The sequence below is a fragment of the Alosa pseudoharengus genome, unplaced genomic scaffold, assembly GCF_046254945.1.
Source record: "Alosa pseudoharengus isolate Yale_2024_CS ecotype anadromous, Long Island Sound unplaced genomic scaffold, YU_APseudo_1.1 YU_APseudo_1.1_scf_13, whole genome shotgun sequence".
NCBI classification, from domain to species: Eukaryota; Metazoa; Chordata; class Actinopteri; order Clupeiformes; family Clupeidae; genus Alosa; species Alosa pseudoharengus.
In genome coordinates this window covers 34,273,165-34,285,664 of record NW_027468598.1, presented here as the reverse complement: position 1 = coordinate 34,285,664, position 12,500 = coordinate 34,273,165, and the positions used below count along the sequence as shown (strand labels likewise).

Sequence of the window (12,500 nt, the reverse complement as noted above, 5' to 3'; positions counted from 1 at the left end):
CTCCTGTCTGTAGCAGATGACTTTACATTAATGACAACCAGTTCTGTCACTGCCACCTGCAACCTCCTGTTTCTGTACCACATGACAATCGCTAATAGGTGCCCATTATAGATTTTGTTATCTCACAGTGACATCTCTCTGTGGGTCTGACTCTTCACGGGTAGGCCCAAGTTCCTAGCATGCTGAATTGCTCATTTTGCCAGTGGAGAAATGTCCTCAATAGCCGCAACAGGCGACTCTAAAATGGGGACCTATCAATTACAACACTGTCACTTCCTCAGAGGTGTTGTCACTCTCTGGTCAGTGTGGTTTGTATTTCATCGGGTTTGTTCATTTTATTAAACCACTGTCATCTAAAACATGAAAGTGTAGAGCAAGTAGACTTGGCATCGGATCTGACACAGCAGGCAATGGAACGCTAGGATGATTCAAAGGGCCCTATACTCACAGGGCCCATAGAACATACCGAACATTATTATTATTATTATTATTATGATTACGTGTGTGTGTGTGTGTGTGTGTGGGGGGGGGGGGTATAGCCTATTTATTCTCATAGGGCTCAACATTTCTAGCCATGCAACTGTGGCCCAGACCTGGAAAGGTTCCACCAGATCTGTCGAGTCAACGGCAGAGCTACTTTGCTGTCAGCCTCTCTGACTCTGAGGGCGCGCTGTTTGCACAACAATGCTCTGTTGTTGTTTGTTGTTTCCCTTTTTTGTCTGCTCCTAACCGTAGCTGTCACATGACATGCTAGCACTGGCAGTGTGGATGCTCTTGGTGAAGGAATTCAATTAGACAGGAAAGCCAGAACCCTCAAAAATACTACATCTTCCCCCTCAGATAGACCTCAGCCAGCCAGTGGCCTCCCAAGGCCCGTTTAATGTCATCGTGCACAAACTCTCTGATGTCATCGTGGAGGCTAAACATGACAGCCAATCGGAACAACTCCTCAGCAATTTCCAGGTGACATATTAGATTCTAGAATGTAATTGAGTTATGTACACTCAGAGCCATATAAATAAATATAAATATATTTGTATGACTCTGTGTACACTGATCAGCTGCTGTTTGAAAAGTTAATTCTGATGATGTCATAATGATGTGTCGAATGCTGTCTCCTTGTGATGTTTCTACTTCAGAGTTACATCTCAGCACATCCTCAGACAGTATTGCTGGACCCACTGCCAGCCATGACCCAGTTACTGGACCGCTTCGTCTCCTACCGCATCATGAGCCAGTTACAGACCACACTGAAAGGTCTGGCAGGACCCTCAGTAGGCCTATATCTCTGATTAGTAGTGCCACCTCTATTTGTCCCCAAATCAAAACAGTTTGTGAAAAGTGTTGTTGAACTAATGGAGGGCGCTCTCAAAAGCATAAGAGTCACAATAACCATGAAGAAATGCACATCATAAATTTATCATAAAGATAAACTTATAAACATTATGGCAGAGCTAAAAAAGAGTAAATTGGCCAGATGTTTCTAAATTGACCTTATAGGTTTTAGAAATAAATAGACAATATGCTTATAGCTGTATTTCCTCACCCTATAGGAAGAAGCATCTGCTGTCCTCCTTACCTGGAGATCAACACCAGGGACCCCTCAGTGATACAGTCCGCTGTTCGGAGCAGACAGCTAAGCTACCCTCTGAGTCAGTCAAACACGTCCATGAGCTCTACTGTACATCCCAGTCTGAAAGACCTGTTTATGGTTATGGTTATGGTAACAGTAAGATGAAAAGCCTACATTAAGCATAATGCAAGAGCTTTTGTGAGTTTTTCTGTAAGAGAATTAATTGCAACAGGTGATGTTTCTACTATACCTCTTCAAGCTAAACACTACAGGAGAGACAGCTAAACACTACAGGAGCTAAACAGTTAAACACTACAGGAGCTAAACACTACAGGAGCTAAACACTACAGGAGAGACAGTTAAACACGACAGGAGCTAAACACTACAGCTAAACACTAAAGGAGCTAAACACTACAGGAGAGACAGTTAAACACGACAGGAGCTAAACAGTTAAACACTACAGGAGCTAAACACTACAGGAGCTAAACACTACAGGAGCTAAACACTACAGGAGTGACAGCTAAACACTACAGGAGCTAAACACTACAGGAGAGACAGCTACTTTAAGTGATGGAAAATGTGTCTACAGTATTTCCCATTCTAGGGTTAAATGTGAACCCTCTTTGTCCTTAAAATAGATTACCGTAGATTTTCTTGCAAATCATTTCCTATGTTCTCCAGTGCGGAGGGCCAGTTTTACTGCTTCAGGGGCACACAGGGAGGTGAATGTGTTATTTCAGATTTTAATGTGTAATGTTTGCAGACAGTCTACAGGTGACACATTTGTGTTGTTATGTTTCTAATTATCAGTACTATAATCATTTACACTATTTTCTCAAACGTTGCAGTCTGCAAGACCAGAGTAGCCCATGGATCTCGTTCCCATGAGGTATGTTGTACTGTGTTTTGGGAGACTTTATTGTGTTTTCCTTTTTTCCATGTAACCCAGTGTATGGGACACATTTAGCTACAGCCTTTTCCAAGAAGCCCAGTATTTTGGACACTACAGTGTTTATCCTTTGTCCATGTAGCCCAGTATATCGGCCACTTTGTAGTGTTTATCCTTTGCCCATGTAGCCCAGTATTTGGGACTCTTGAGCTGCAGTATCAGGCTTCCTTACTAAAAGTACTGTAAGAGACCTTTTTCTGCTGCACACATTGTAAACTCTTGAGTAATGTATTTGATGCAAAATGATAATGATAATAATATGATAATAATACATGTATAAAACAATATATTAAACAGATATATAAAAACAAAATATAATCAGATATTTAAAAACAAGTTATAAACAGATATATCTATTTGGTGTCATGGCCTGCTTCTCTGTTGTGTCCTGTAGATGTCTCTGATCTTCAGTGAGGCTGGGTTGTGTGATGTCCATCCACCCTGTGTACTTCAAAGCTTTGTGAACCATGGAGCGGTGTTGCACAAGGTGTTTGTGGTGGGAGATGACCACTTCACTGTGGAGAGACCCTCACTCAAGAACTTCCCCCCTGGGCCTTGTGGTCAGTACTCATGTGGGCACTAGGCAACACTGTGGGCACTAGGCAACACTGTTCACTCATGAAATGTCCCTTTAGGACCTTTGGTGGTGGTGCACTTTTAAACTACCTGAGGCAAGGCTTTGTGTGAAGCCTTTACAATGAATGGTTTATAGCAAGGAATCATTCAGACTTGTCCATGGTTTAAGTATGAGGTTTGATTAGATTGCATTAGATTGTCGTGAGAACGCGTGGAGCCAATCAAATTAATGAATTCTACGGTCAATGCGTGAGAGTTGGCAGCTCTGCACGTGTTCTAGCTGAGCTAGTCAATACACACAAGGCCATGGTGACCTCTCCTTGAACATGTGAAGAGAATCATTAGAGTGTCTGCAGACGTATGGGCTTATCTATGGCATAATGGAAAGAAATGAGATAAATTCTGCCTTCCTTTTTTATTTCACCACACCTCCTCAGACAGGTCAACCATTTTCTTCAACAGTCACGACGTCTCTAAACCAGAGTCCTCTTCCCATCTTACAGCGGTGAGTGTGACCCAGCATCTGGGTTGTCATCTTATTGTATTCCACACAACTCGGGTCAGTGTGACCCAGCATCTGGGTGTTCATCTCATCATATTCCACACAACCCGGTTAGTGAGACCCCTCTGAAGCATCCATTATATTGGACATTTATTGTGAAAGCGGCCTTGTCAGGTAACGCTGACTGAGACAGGTGGCACGACAAGAGCACAGGGCTGGAGTTTGAGCATGATGTGCAAATTTGAAAAATAAATAACAATGTTGAATGTTGCATTAGTGACCTTACAGAGCAGCCTATTTATGGCTGTTAATGGGATGTGGGTATCCAAGCCTCCAGGCAAGCATGTCATATGGCAGCTGTGGGTAGCAGCCAACAAAAACAAAGAGGCACAAAACACTCTGCGCCCGAGTTTGGCAGCGATGTAGGAAGCGGGACACTACGTCAACAAAACAGAGAAACAAAAACACTCTGCCTGATCCCAGAACAGCCATTTCCACCTCATTTCTCTCAGACATGTCTTGATCTCATTTCTCTCAGAAAATTACCTGATGATGGTCATCTGACCGAAACGTTCAACATTTAAAGTTAAAGGTTGTATAAGCGATTTCAGGCCCAAAAAAGGCCCAAACATAAATGATCATATTCATCTAATCTTTCCTAACGATCCACTAGCTGCCTGGCCCATAAGCAGGCCGTCAAAAAAATATGTCTCTGTAGGCAGCCTAGGCTCCGAGATCTGTACACAAAAACAATTGCTACCAACAAGGGTTGGCAACTCCTCAAAAGCAAAACAAAGTGTTTCAACCAATAACCGACGAGATGCGCATTCAGGAGAGTTTTAATTGCACGGGAGGGAGGGGGAGGGAGTAGCGAGCTAGCTCTCTGTTTTGTTTGAACATCAACAGAAGTGACGTATCTCTGCTATCGCTGATACAACCTTTAAAATTGCAAATGAAGAGTTTGCGGGGGCTTGCTACTTTTTTTCTCAGATATCTCTTGTCGTAATGTATGCACTCAGCCTCCAGCTGTCCAAAAGACATGGCATGAGACACGATCACTGAGGTTTTATGACATGCCCAGACCTGCCTGGTTAATCTGATGATCACTGTCTCGTCTTGGCAGTTGGATGATACCATGCCACGGCTGCCGCCTCCGAGTGACGATGCCATGGTGGCACTGGTGAGACAGCTGCGGGCAGAGCTTGGCATGTCGCTGTTCGGGGTCGATGTCATTGTGAACCTCCACACACACACCCTCACCATCATCGACATCAACATCTTCCCAGGTAGACTGTGAGCTTGGCATTGTTTCAGCTGCTGTTGCCACATTTTCATGTTTATGTTATTAGGTTTTTCATGTGTGTTGTTATGTGTTTAGCAGACACTTTGGCCACCACAAAACCTGTAATTATTAACACAGAAAAAAGAAGCAGAAAAGTATTAGAATAGAATTCAGAACATTAACTGTTTATAGGGTCCAGGGAATGACGGTTCAATCGGCCTCCTTGATGTATCAGTCCAAAGATTCAGTGAACAAGTACTGGTTTGTCGCTCCTTATAGCAGTGCACAGTGTCTCCGAAATGTGGGAAAGCTTGACTATTCAAGAATAACCAAAAATGCAAGAAAGTTACTTCAGTCTCTGTTTGTTCTTTCTATATACTCTGTCTTTTTTCCTCTCTCTCAGGTTATGAGGGAGTCCCCCAGTTCTTCTCTTCTCTCCTGAACTACATAGAGTCCATCATGGAGAAGCAGGGACCACTACAGCCTGACCGGACTCCCCAGCCTTCCCAGCATGAGGAGCAACGACCAACAGGGGGCGACAAATCCTGACCTCGTATTATTCACTGTGGAAATCTACAACCACAGAAGGACCAGTGGCATGATGAAAACTGACACCATGGCGGCGATTAAACACAAGAAAGTGCCAAGAGTTTGTGTAGCTGTGCAAGAGTTTGTGTAGCTGTGCAAGAGTTTGTGTAGCTGAGCAAGGCCACTGTTTACTTCAGCGGCTTGTCTGAGGAAGTGGGAATCCGGTGTCAGCATGGGATGTGGTATTTATTTACTAAGAACAAGTGGAGGAGTCTTAAATGGGCCTAAATGGGCTTAATGCCTAAATGGGCCTCAGGAAGGGTCTTCTGGTGTCTGAATGTTTTATGGGGGTTACTTTTGTCTTTGCTCCTGTTTGGGAATGTTTTTGGGAGTATATTTGGGTAATTAGGGAAGTTTTAGTAAACATCCGTAGATATTTAGACATAGTGTGAATAGGTATGAGGTAAACAAATCATAGACGCCTTTTATGAATTCAAGTTAAACTCTGGGCACTAATTCAATACTACATGTAGATGAGAATGTAAAACATATAGATGTCGTACTGTGAATCTGATCTGGTCAACACACACCATCAATGAGACTGTGAGATGTCGTACTGTGAATCTGAACTGGTCAACACACACCATCAATGAGACTTTGATATCCACTGTGCTTTTATTGACAGTCCATTTAGCGTAAGACAAAACAGGCACAAATAACAACAGGCCCACCAGTGACCAGTGTAGTCACCTCTGCCCACCATTTTACTTGTTTACTACAGGGCAGCCCTGGAATATATATATATGCTTCCACACAACACTCTCATTCCCTTTCGTTTAATAGTGGACAATCAGCAGAAAATTAACTGTTGTCTAGATAGGAGGTGTCTATAAGTGGTCATATAATTATTATATACATTATAATTGCTTTGTCATTCTCTGGACATAAATACATTCAATAGATTATACAAAGACACTGCATGTAAGATAAAAGTGGCATTTCCCCTTACCCTGCTATAGGATTACGAGTATAATTTAACAGAATAACTTGGATAAAATGATAAATACAAAAAGTTAATATATATTGAATGTACTTTATATTGACACTTGTTCAGAATAAAATAGTTTATTTTGCCTATTCTATTGCATATTGTCTCTGTTTACATTTTCAGTATCGCTTTTATAGTTATTGCAAGCTTTAGGGATTTCCACTGGTTGATAAGTGGAAAACCCAAAACAGTCAAATATTTAAGATGTTTAATTAATTTTATACATGTTCGACTTGAATTTCCCTATACTGTCCTTTAAAAAGTGACGTCCTTGGCTTTAGCTGACTCGTTTCAGTATTATAGTGATTAGAGAGATGGTTATGGGTAGCTTGGGTGAATAGGCACCCACATTGCAAAGTGCCGGCAGATTTAAAAAATAAAATGGCTTTTTAATCTCAAACTAGTCATTGCTCTGGTCTCCCTTGGCTGGTAGTGTACGCAAGTGCAAACGCTGGAGAAGAACCGCAGTGTCTCCACGGCAACGCAGGTCAAGTGTCACTGGAACACGAAGACAACAAACAGTGGCTTAAGCTCCACTTGAAAAAGAAAACAAAGCAAAGGACCAGAACAAGCTGTTTCACCTTTGGTAGCCTTGGCATTACTGTCACGTAAACTGCTGTCACGTAAAACAGATCTCCCCTCAGGTTTTGTCCCTCTGTTATTAACAGTCTTTCTTGTGTTTGTCTAACAGTGTTTGAGCCAAATACAACACAGTTCTCAATGAACAGTACAGACGAAGCTAATATTCAGGGTGACACACCGCACTGCTCAGAGGTAACAGTCATCACAGCAGCTTTCATATTGACAAATCATATTCTGATTATTCATTATTGAGAAACACTGACTGTCTGGAAAGAACTCAAATCAGAGTTCAGTATATCATATGTTGAAGGTAAGTTCACTATTTACATCAAAAGTGCGAAAGGTAAACACGTGGGTATCATAGGCCTAACTACAGGATTGCTTGGGGTTTCCATATGTGCAAGTCAAGAACCATGATTTATAATATCTGAAATGAATGTACGCTCCGTCTCTTCTGAGAGGACTGGGTGTACCGTGTTGTTCACCACTACATTTGACAACACACATCAACCCCTTGAGAGGTCAGAGGTCAAAAGACATAAATGGAGGCGATGTTGACTAAGCTGGTGATTAACTTTACATGAAGGTAGTATGTGTTGAAAAGAAGTGTATTTGTCAGTGTATATGTCAATAAAGTGTGCAATGTCATGTGTCAGCCACAAGATGGGTCATGTGTGCATATCTGTGTGTGTATTTTTTGTGTGTGTGTGTGTGAGAGAGAGAGTATTTGTGTGTGTTTTCATGATCTTAGCCCAGTCGTAGTGCTCTCAGCTCTGCTGCCACTCTGCGTAGTTCGGTCTCAATCTCCAGCAGCTCCTGCAAACACAAAACATAACACTCTTACTACACACAAACACACACAAACATAACACTCTTACTACACACAAACACACACAAACATAACACTCTTACTACACATAAACACACACAAACACACACAAACATAACACTCTTACTACACATAAACACACACAAACACACACAAACATAACACTCTTACTAAACACACACAAACACACAAACATAACACTCTTACTACACATTAACACACACAAACCAGAGTTTCCGCTAGAAAAAAATGGTGCCGGTCAAAGTGACCGGCAGAGGTTTCGTTTTCCGGACATTTTGATGATATGCCGGTCAAATATCCTATTGTCGCTTCTTTAGTCAAATTGAGGAAAACTGGAGACAGGCTATGTAGCTTAAAGAATGACATAATCAGGCTGTATAGAATGCAACATGTTCATTAGCCTAACTTAAACAAGATCTAGCCAGTATCTTTTCATGGACAGCAAGAGTCCGCTTCGTTCGTTGTTTTAAAAAGGCTACGTTGTTTGTTGCTGCTACCCACGTTATCTCCACTTACACAGATGCGCACACACAAGAATGAGCGCTCACACCACTACCCCCGCTATGCCTCTTTATTTGATAACAATAAATTAAGAAATGTTTCCTATTCTGGGAAATGTTTAGTTTCTTTTTCTTTCGGCCGCGGTTCAATGATACCGTTTAATTGTGCCAGAAATTATCCGCGGACCAGTAATCTCCTCGTCGAGGAGGCCCTAACCCTGCAGATCATAGACAGAGAACGCATAGACCTACTGTATGCTTTGGGTAAAGAACACTTTGCATGTCCAGTGTACACAGAGAATGACAGTGTCTTGGAGCGGCCGCACCCCCCGCAACTCAATGTATTCAGACAGATAGGCTACGCCCGACACTTTTGCTTTTTATCTGGTGGTGGTGGAGTTGACCGGACATCTGAGGCTTCAGACGTTACCAATTTATCATCAATCGCGTCTGGCCTCTGAAAAAACTCTTAAGGCTAGTCTGCCTGGGCCTGGCCATGTTTGAACCGCCTCACTCATTTGTTCGTTGTTTAACATGGACGTTTTAAGCCGCGCGCTTCCTATTTGAAATGCAGCATAGCAGGCTTGGAATTTCACCATTCCGGGGGCAAGGCCACTTGGCCTTCAGTTGGGCATATTTGGCGGGGGGCACAAAGGCCACATGTCAGGGCACCAAGGCCAAAGTTAACTATACAGTAGTAGGCTATAAAAATGATCAAAGTCTATTCACTGCAGTAGACCTACATCACTGTATGAAACATTACAAAAACATGAAACATGACATATTACATAGAACTGTAAATCATCTGATTATCTATTATTTACAGATATATAGGCTATATATAACATTTATTTTATATTTGGCCTGTTATGAAATCATGTATTGAACAATTTACGCTTTAAGCTTTAAGAAACTCAAATAGCCTAGATGCATGCTTAGCATTCTGTGATCATTAAGGCTACTTTCACAAACTCTTAGTCAGCTGTCCTCTGATTTACCAATATCTAGGCGATATTTGTAACATTTATTTTGTGTTTGGCCCGTTATGAAATCATGTGGAACAATGTAAAAGCCCAAATTTGGAGACATCCATGTATGTCGAACTTTACTGCAAATTCAAAACTGGATTACTCTGGAAAGGCTAACTGTACAGGGGACTGCTTTACACCTTTGTGTTCGGTAAGGTCTCCTGTTTATTCTGATATATGGTTTGTCATGTGTTAAAAGAAGGGTTCGTAAAGTATTCCACCAAGATGAATGGGTAGGGAGATCATGGGACGCAAAACCTTCAGTAGAATGTATGATTAAATTGAATTATATTATTTACTTTTCTCGCGAACCGTTCAACACAGCAATTATCGGCTAACATCGTTTAAAAGCTGAGAAAAAGCTCTTTCATGTGATACTTGTGATGTCTGTGTGATGAATAGGCTACTTCGCAAGTAGTTCAACTGAAAAAGGGTGAATTTGGACGCACTTTCTTTCTTGCGCTGTCACTTTCTCCACTGCGTAAAAGACTAAATTAATTTGCGCTGTGAATGCTAAGATTATTTTGACAGGCCACAGGCTAAATAAAAATCGCTATTAGTAGGACGCAAAGCAGAATATTGAAAGAAGGGGGCACCAAGGCCACCATGGCCTGTAAACCTCTGATTTTCAAAGGGGCCTCACGGCCAATGCAAGGGGCTACGACGGCCATGGCCGTCGTGGCCGCTGTGAAATTCCTACCCTGCAGCATAGACTATGCGTGTTGTTTAATAGCTTACTTTTCAAACGGAGTTCATTTAAAAACATAGCCAGAGGACATATCATATAGGCTTACATATTAAGGCTTATTCTCAAATTCAGATTGCTTTAGGGGGACGGGATTATTAGCCAATTTCAATCGGACAATTTGACCGGAGAGAATTACCGGACAACGGACAGAGTAATTACCGGACAACGGAAACCCTGACACAAACATAACACTCTTACTAAACACACACAAACAAACCTAACACTCTTACTACACATAAACACACACAAACACACACAAACAAACCTAACACTCTTACTACACACAAACACACACAAACATAACACTCTTACTACACACAAACACACAAACACACAAACCTAACACTCTTACTACACACAAACGCACACAAACATAACAATCTTACTACACACAAACACACAAACCTAACACTCTTACTACACATAAACACACACAAACATAACACTCTTACTAAACACACACAAACACACATAAACAAACCTAACACTCTTACTACACATAAACACACACAAACACACACAAACATAACACTCTTACTAAACACACACAAACACACACAAACAAACCTAACACTCTTACTACACACAAACACACACAAACATAACACTCTTACTACACACAAACACACAAAACTAACACTCTTACTACACACAAACGCACACAAACATAACAAACTTACTACACACAAACACACACTCTTACTACACATAAACACACACAAACACACACAAACCTAACACTCATGATAGCAGTTGCAAAAATTATTCTTTATTAATGTATAACCAGACTGAACAACAGAAATGAATTAACGTTCATTAATGTAGTGGGGCAGTCATGGCCTACTGGTTAGGGCTTCGGGCTTGTAACCGAAGGGTTGCCAGTTTGATCCCCATCCAGTGGGAACGGCTGAAGTGCCCTTGAGCAAGGCACCTAACCCCTCACTGCTCCCTGAGCGCCGCTGTAGCAAGGCAGCTCACTGTGCCGGGATTAGTGTGTGCTTCACCTCACTGTGTGTTCACTAATTCACAGATGGGATAAATGCAGAGACCAAATTCCTTGTATACGCCAGTATCCTTGGCCTAGAAACCTGATTTACGTTTTACATTTACCTTAACACAATAAGTAATGCAAAATATATAAAAAACAAAGTGTTTTTTAGGCGTTAAGGGACCGATTTCTGAACCATTTAAAAAAAAAATTGTTCAACGCCGGTTCTGTCAAAAGTTAAGATAAAGGCCTGGAGGAAGCAAGGTGGGTTATCCGTTAGCTCCACATGTCACTCACCTCATCCTCCTCTTCCTCATCTCCTACATCTTCATCCTCCTCCTCTTCATCCTCGTCGACCACCTCGTCCTCATCTTCATAGCGCTCCCTGTCGAACTGCCGGGTGGCCTCGTCGCTGGCGTTCTCCATCACCCTCTTCTGCTGCGCCTCCCTCAACTCCACCTCCCCTCCCGCCACCTCCACTGCCGCCGCCGCGGCCGCCTTCCCTCCCTCGCTTCCTGCCACCTCTGTCTTCTTCTTCTCCTCCTCCTCCTCGGCCTTCGCTCCCTCCGCTCCTTCCTTTGCGTCCTTCACCTCCTCCTCCTCCTCTGTCTTTCCTCCGCTCGCGCTCTCCTTCTTCCCCTGCGTCTCCTCCTCCTCCTGCATGCGCTTCATCTTCCTGAGCAGCTCCTGCAGCTCCTCCTCTTTCTCCTCCCTCTCCTTCTCCTTGTCCCAGGCCTTGGTGGTGTCCTTCTGCTCCTCCAGGAGCTGCTTGAGCTCCCTCTCCACCTTCTCCTTCTCCACCATCAGCTCCACCTCGTTCTTCCTCCTCTCCTCACTCCTCTTCCTCTCCATGTCCTCCAGCTTCTCCGCCTGGCCCTTCCTCACCTTCCTCTCCTTCTCCTCCTCCTCCTCCTCCGACTCTTTCCCCTTGCTTTTCTTCACCTCCCCCTCCTCCTCCACCCCCTCCTCCTCCGCCTCCTCGGGCTTCTCCTTACGCTCCTTGCGCTCCTTGGCCGCTTCGTACCTCTTCTTCTTCAGCTCGCGCAGGAGTTCCTCCAGCTCCTGGTCCTTGTCCTGCGCCTTGTCCTTCTTGCGGATCTCCTCGGCCAGCAGCTCCTCCAGCTGGCGGGCCTTCTCTTCCTCCTCCACTGCGTCCACGTGGCTTCCGCCTGCTTCCAGACGCGGCTCCTCCATCACCCCCCCATCATCGCTCTTCTTCTCGCCATCTTCCTCCACCTCCTCCATCTCATCATCATCCTCCTCCTCCTCCTCGAAAGGTTCGTCCATGGAGAGGCCGTTGCCGAGGTCGTCCTCGTCCTCGTTGAAGTCGTCCTGGTCGTCCTGGT

The 12,500-nt window shown here is 43.3% G+C and overlaps 1 protein-coding gene across 1 annotated transcript in view; it reads left to right on the top strand.

The window, feature by feature from the left end:
* The window catches only part of LOC143122100 (inositol-tetrakisphosphate 1-kinase-like), a 7,277-nt gene extending 730 nt beyond the window's left edge, over positions 1 to 6,547 (top strand). Inside the window, exons 3-10 of the mRNA XM_076282901.1 lie at positions 841 to 963; positions 1,140 to 1,257; positions 1,554 to 1,652; positions 2,422 to 2,462; positions 2,917 to 3,082; positions 3,536 to 3,603; positions 4,724 to 4,886; positions 5,286 to 6,547. Coding sequence (XP_076139016.1) covers positions 841 to 963; positions 1,140 to 1,257; positions 1,554 to 1,652; positions 2,422 to 2,462; positions 2,917 to 3,082; positions 3,536 to 3,603; positions 4,724 to 4,886; positions 5,286 to 5,431 — 924 coding nt within the window. The 3' untranslated portion in view covers positions 5,432 to 6,547. The remainder of the gene's footprint in view (positions 1 to 840; positions 964 to 1,139; positions 1,258 to 1,553; positions 1,653 to 2,421; positions 2,463 to 2,916; positions 3,083 to 3,535; positions 3,604 to 4,723; positions 4,887 to 5,285) is intronic.
* Positions 6,548 to 12,500: the final 5,953 nt, after the last annotated feature.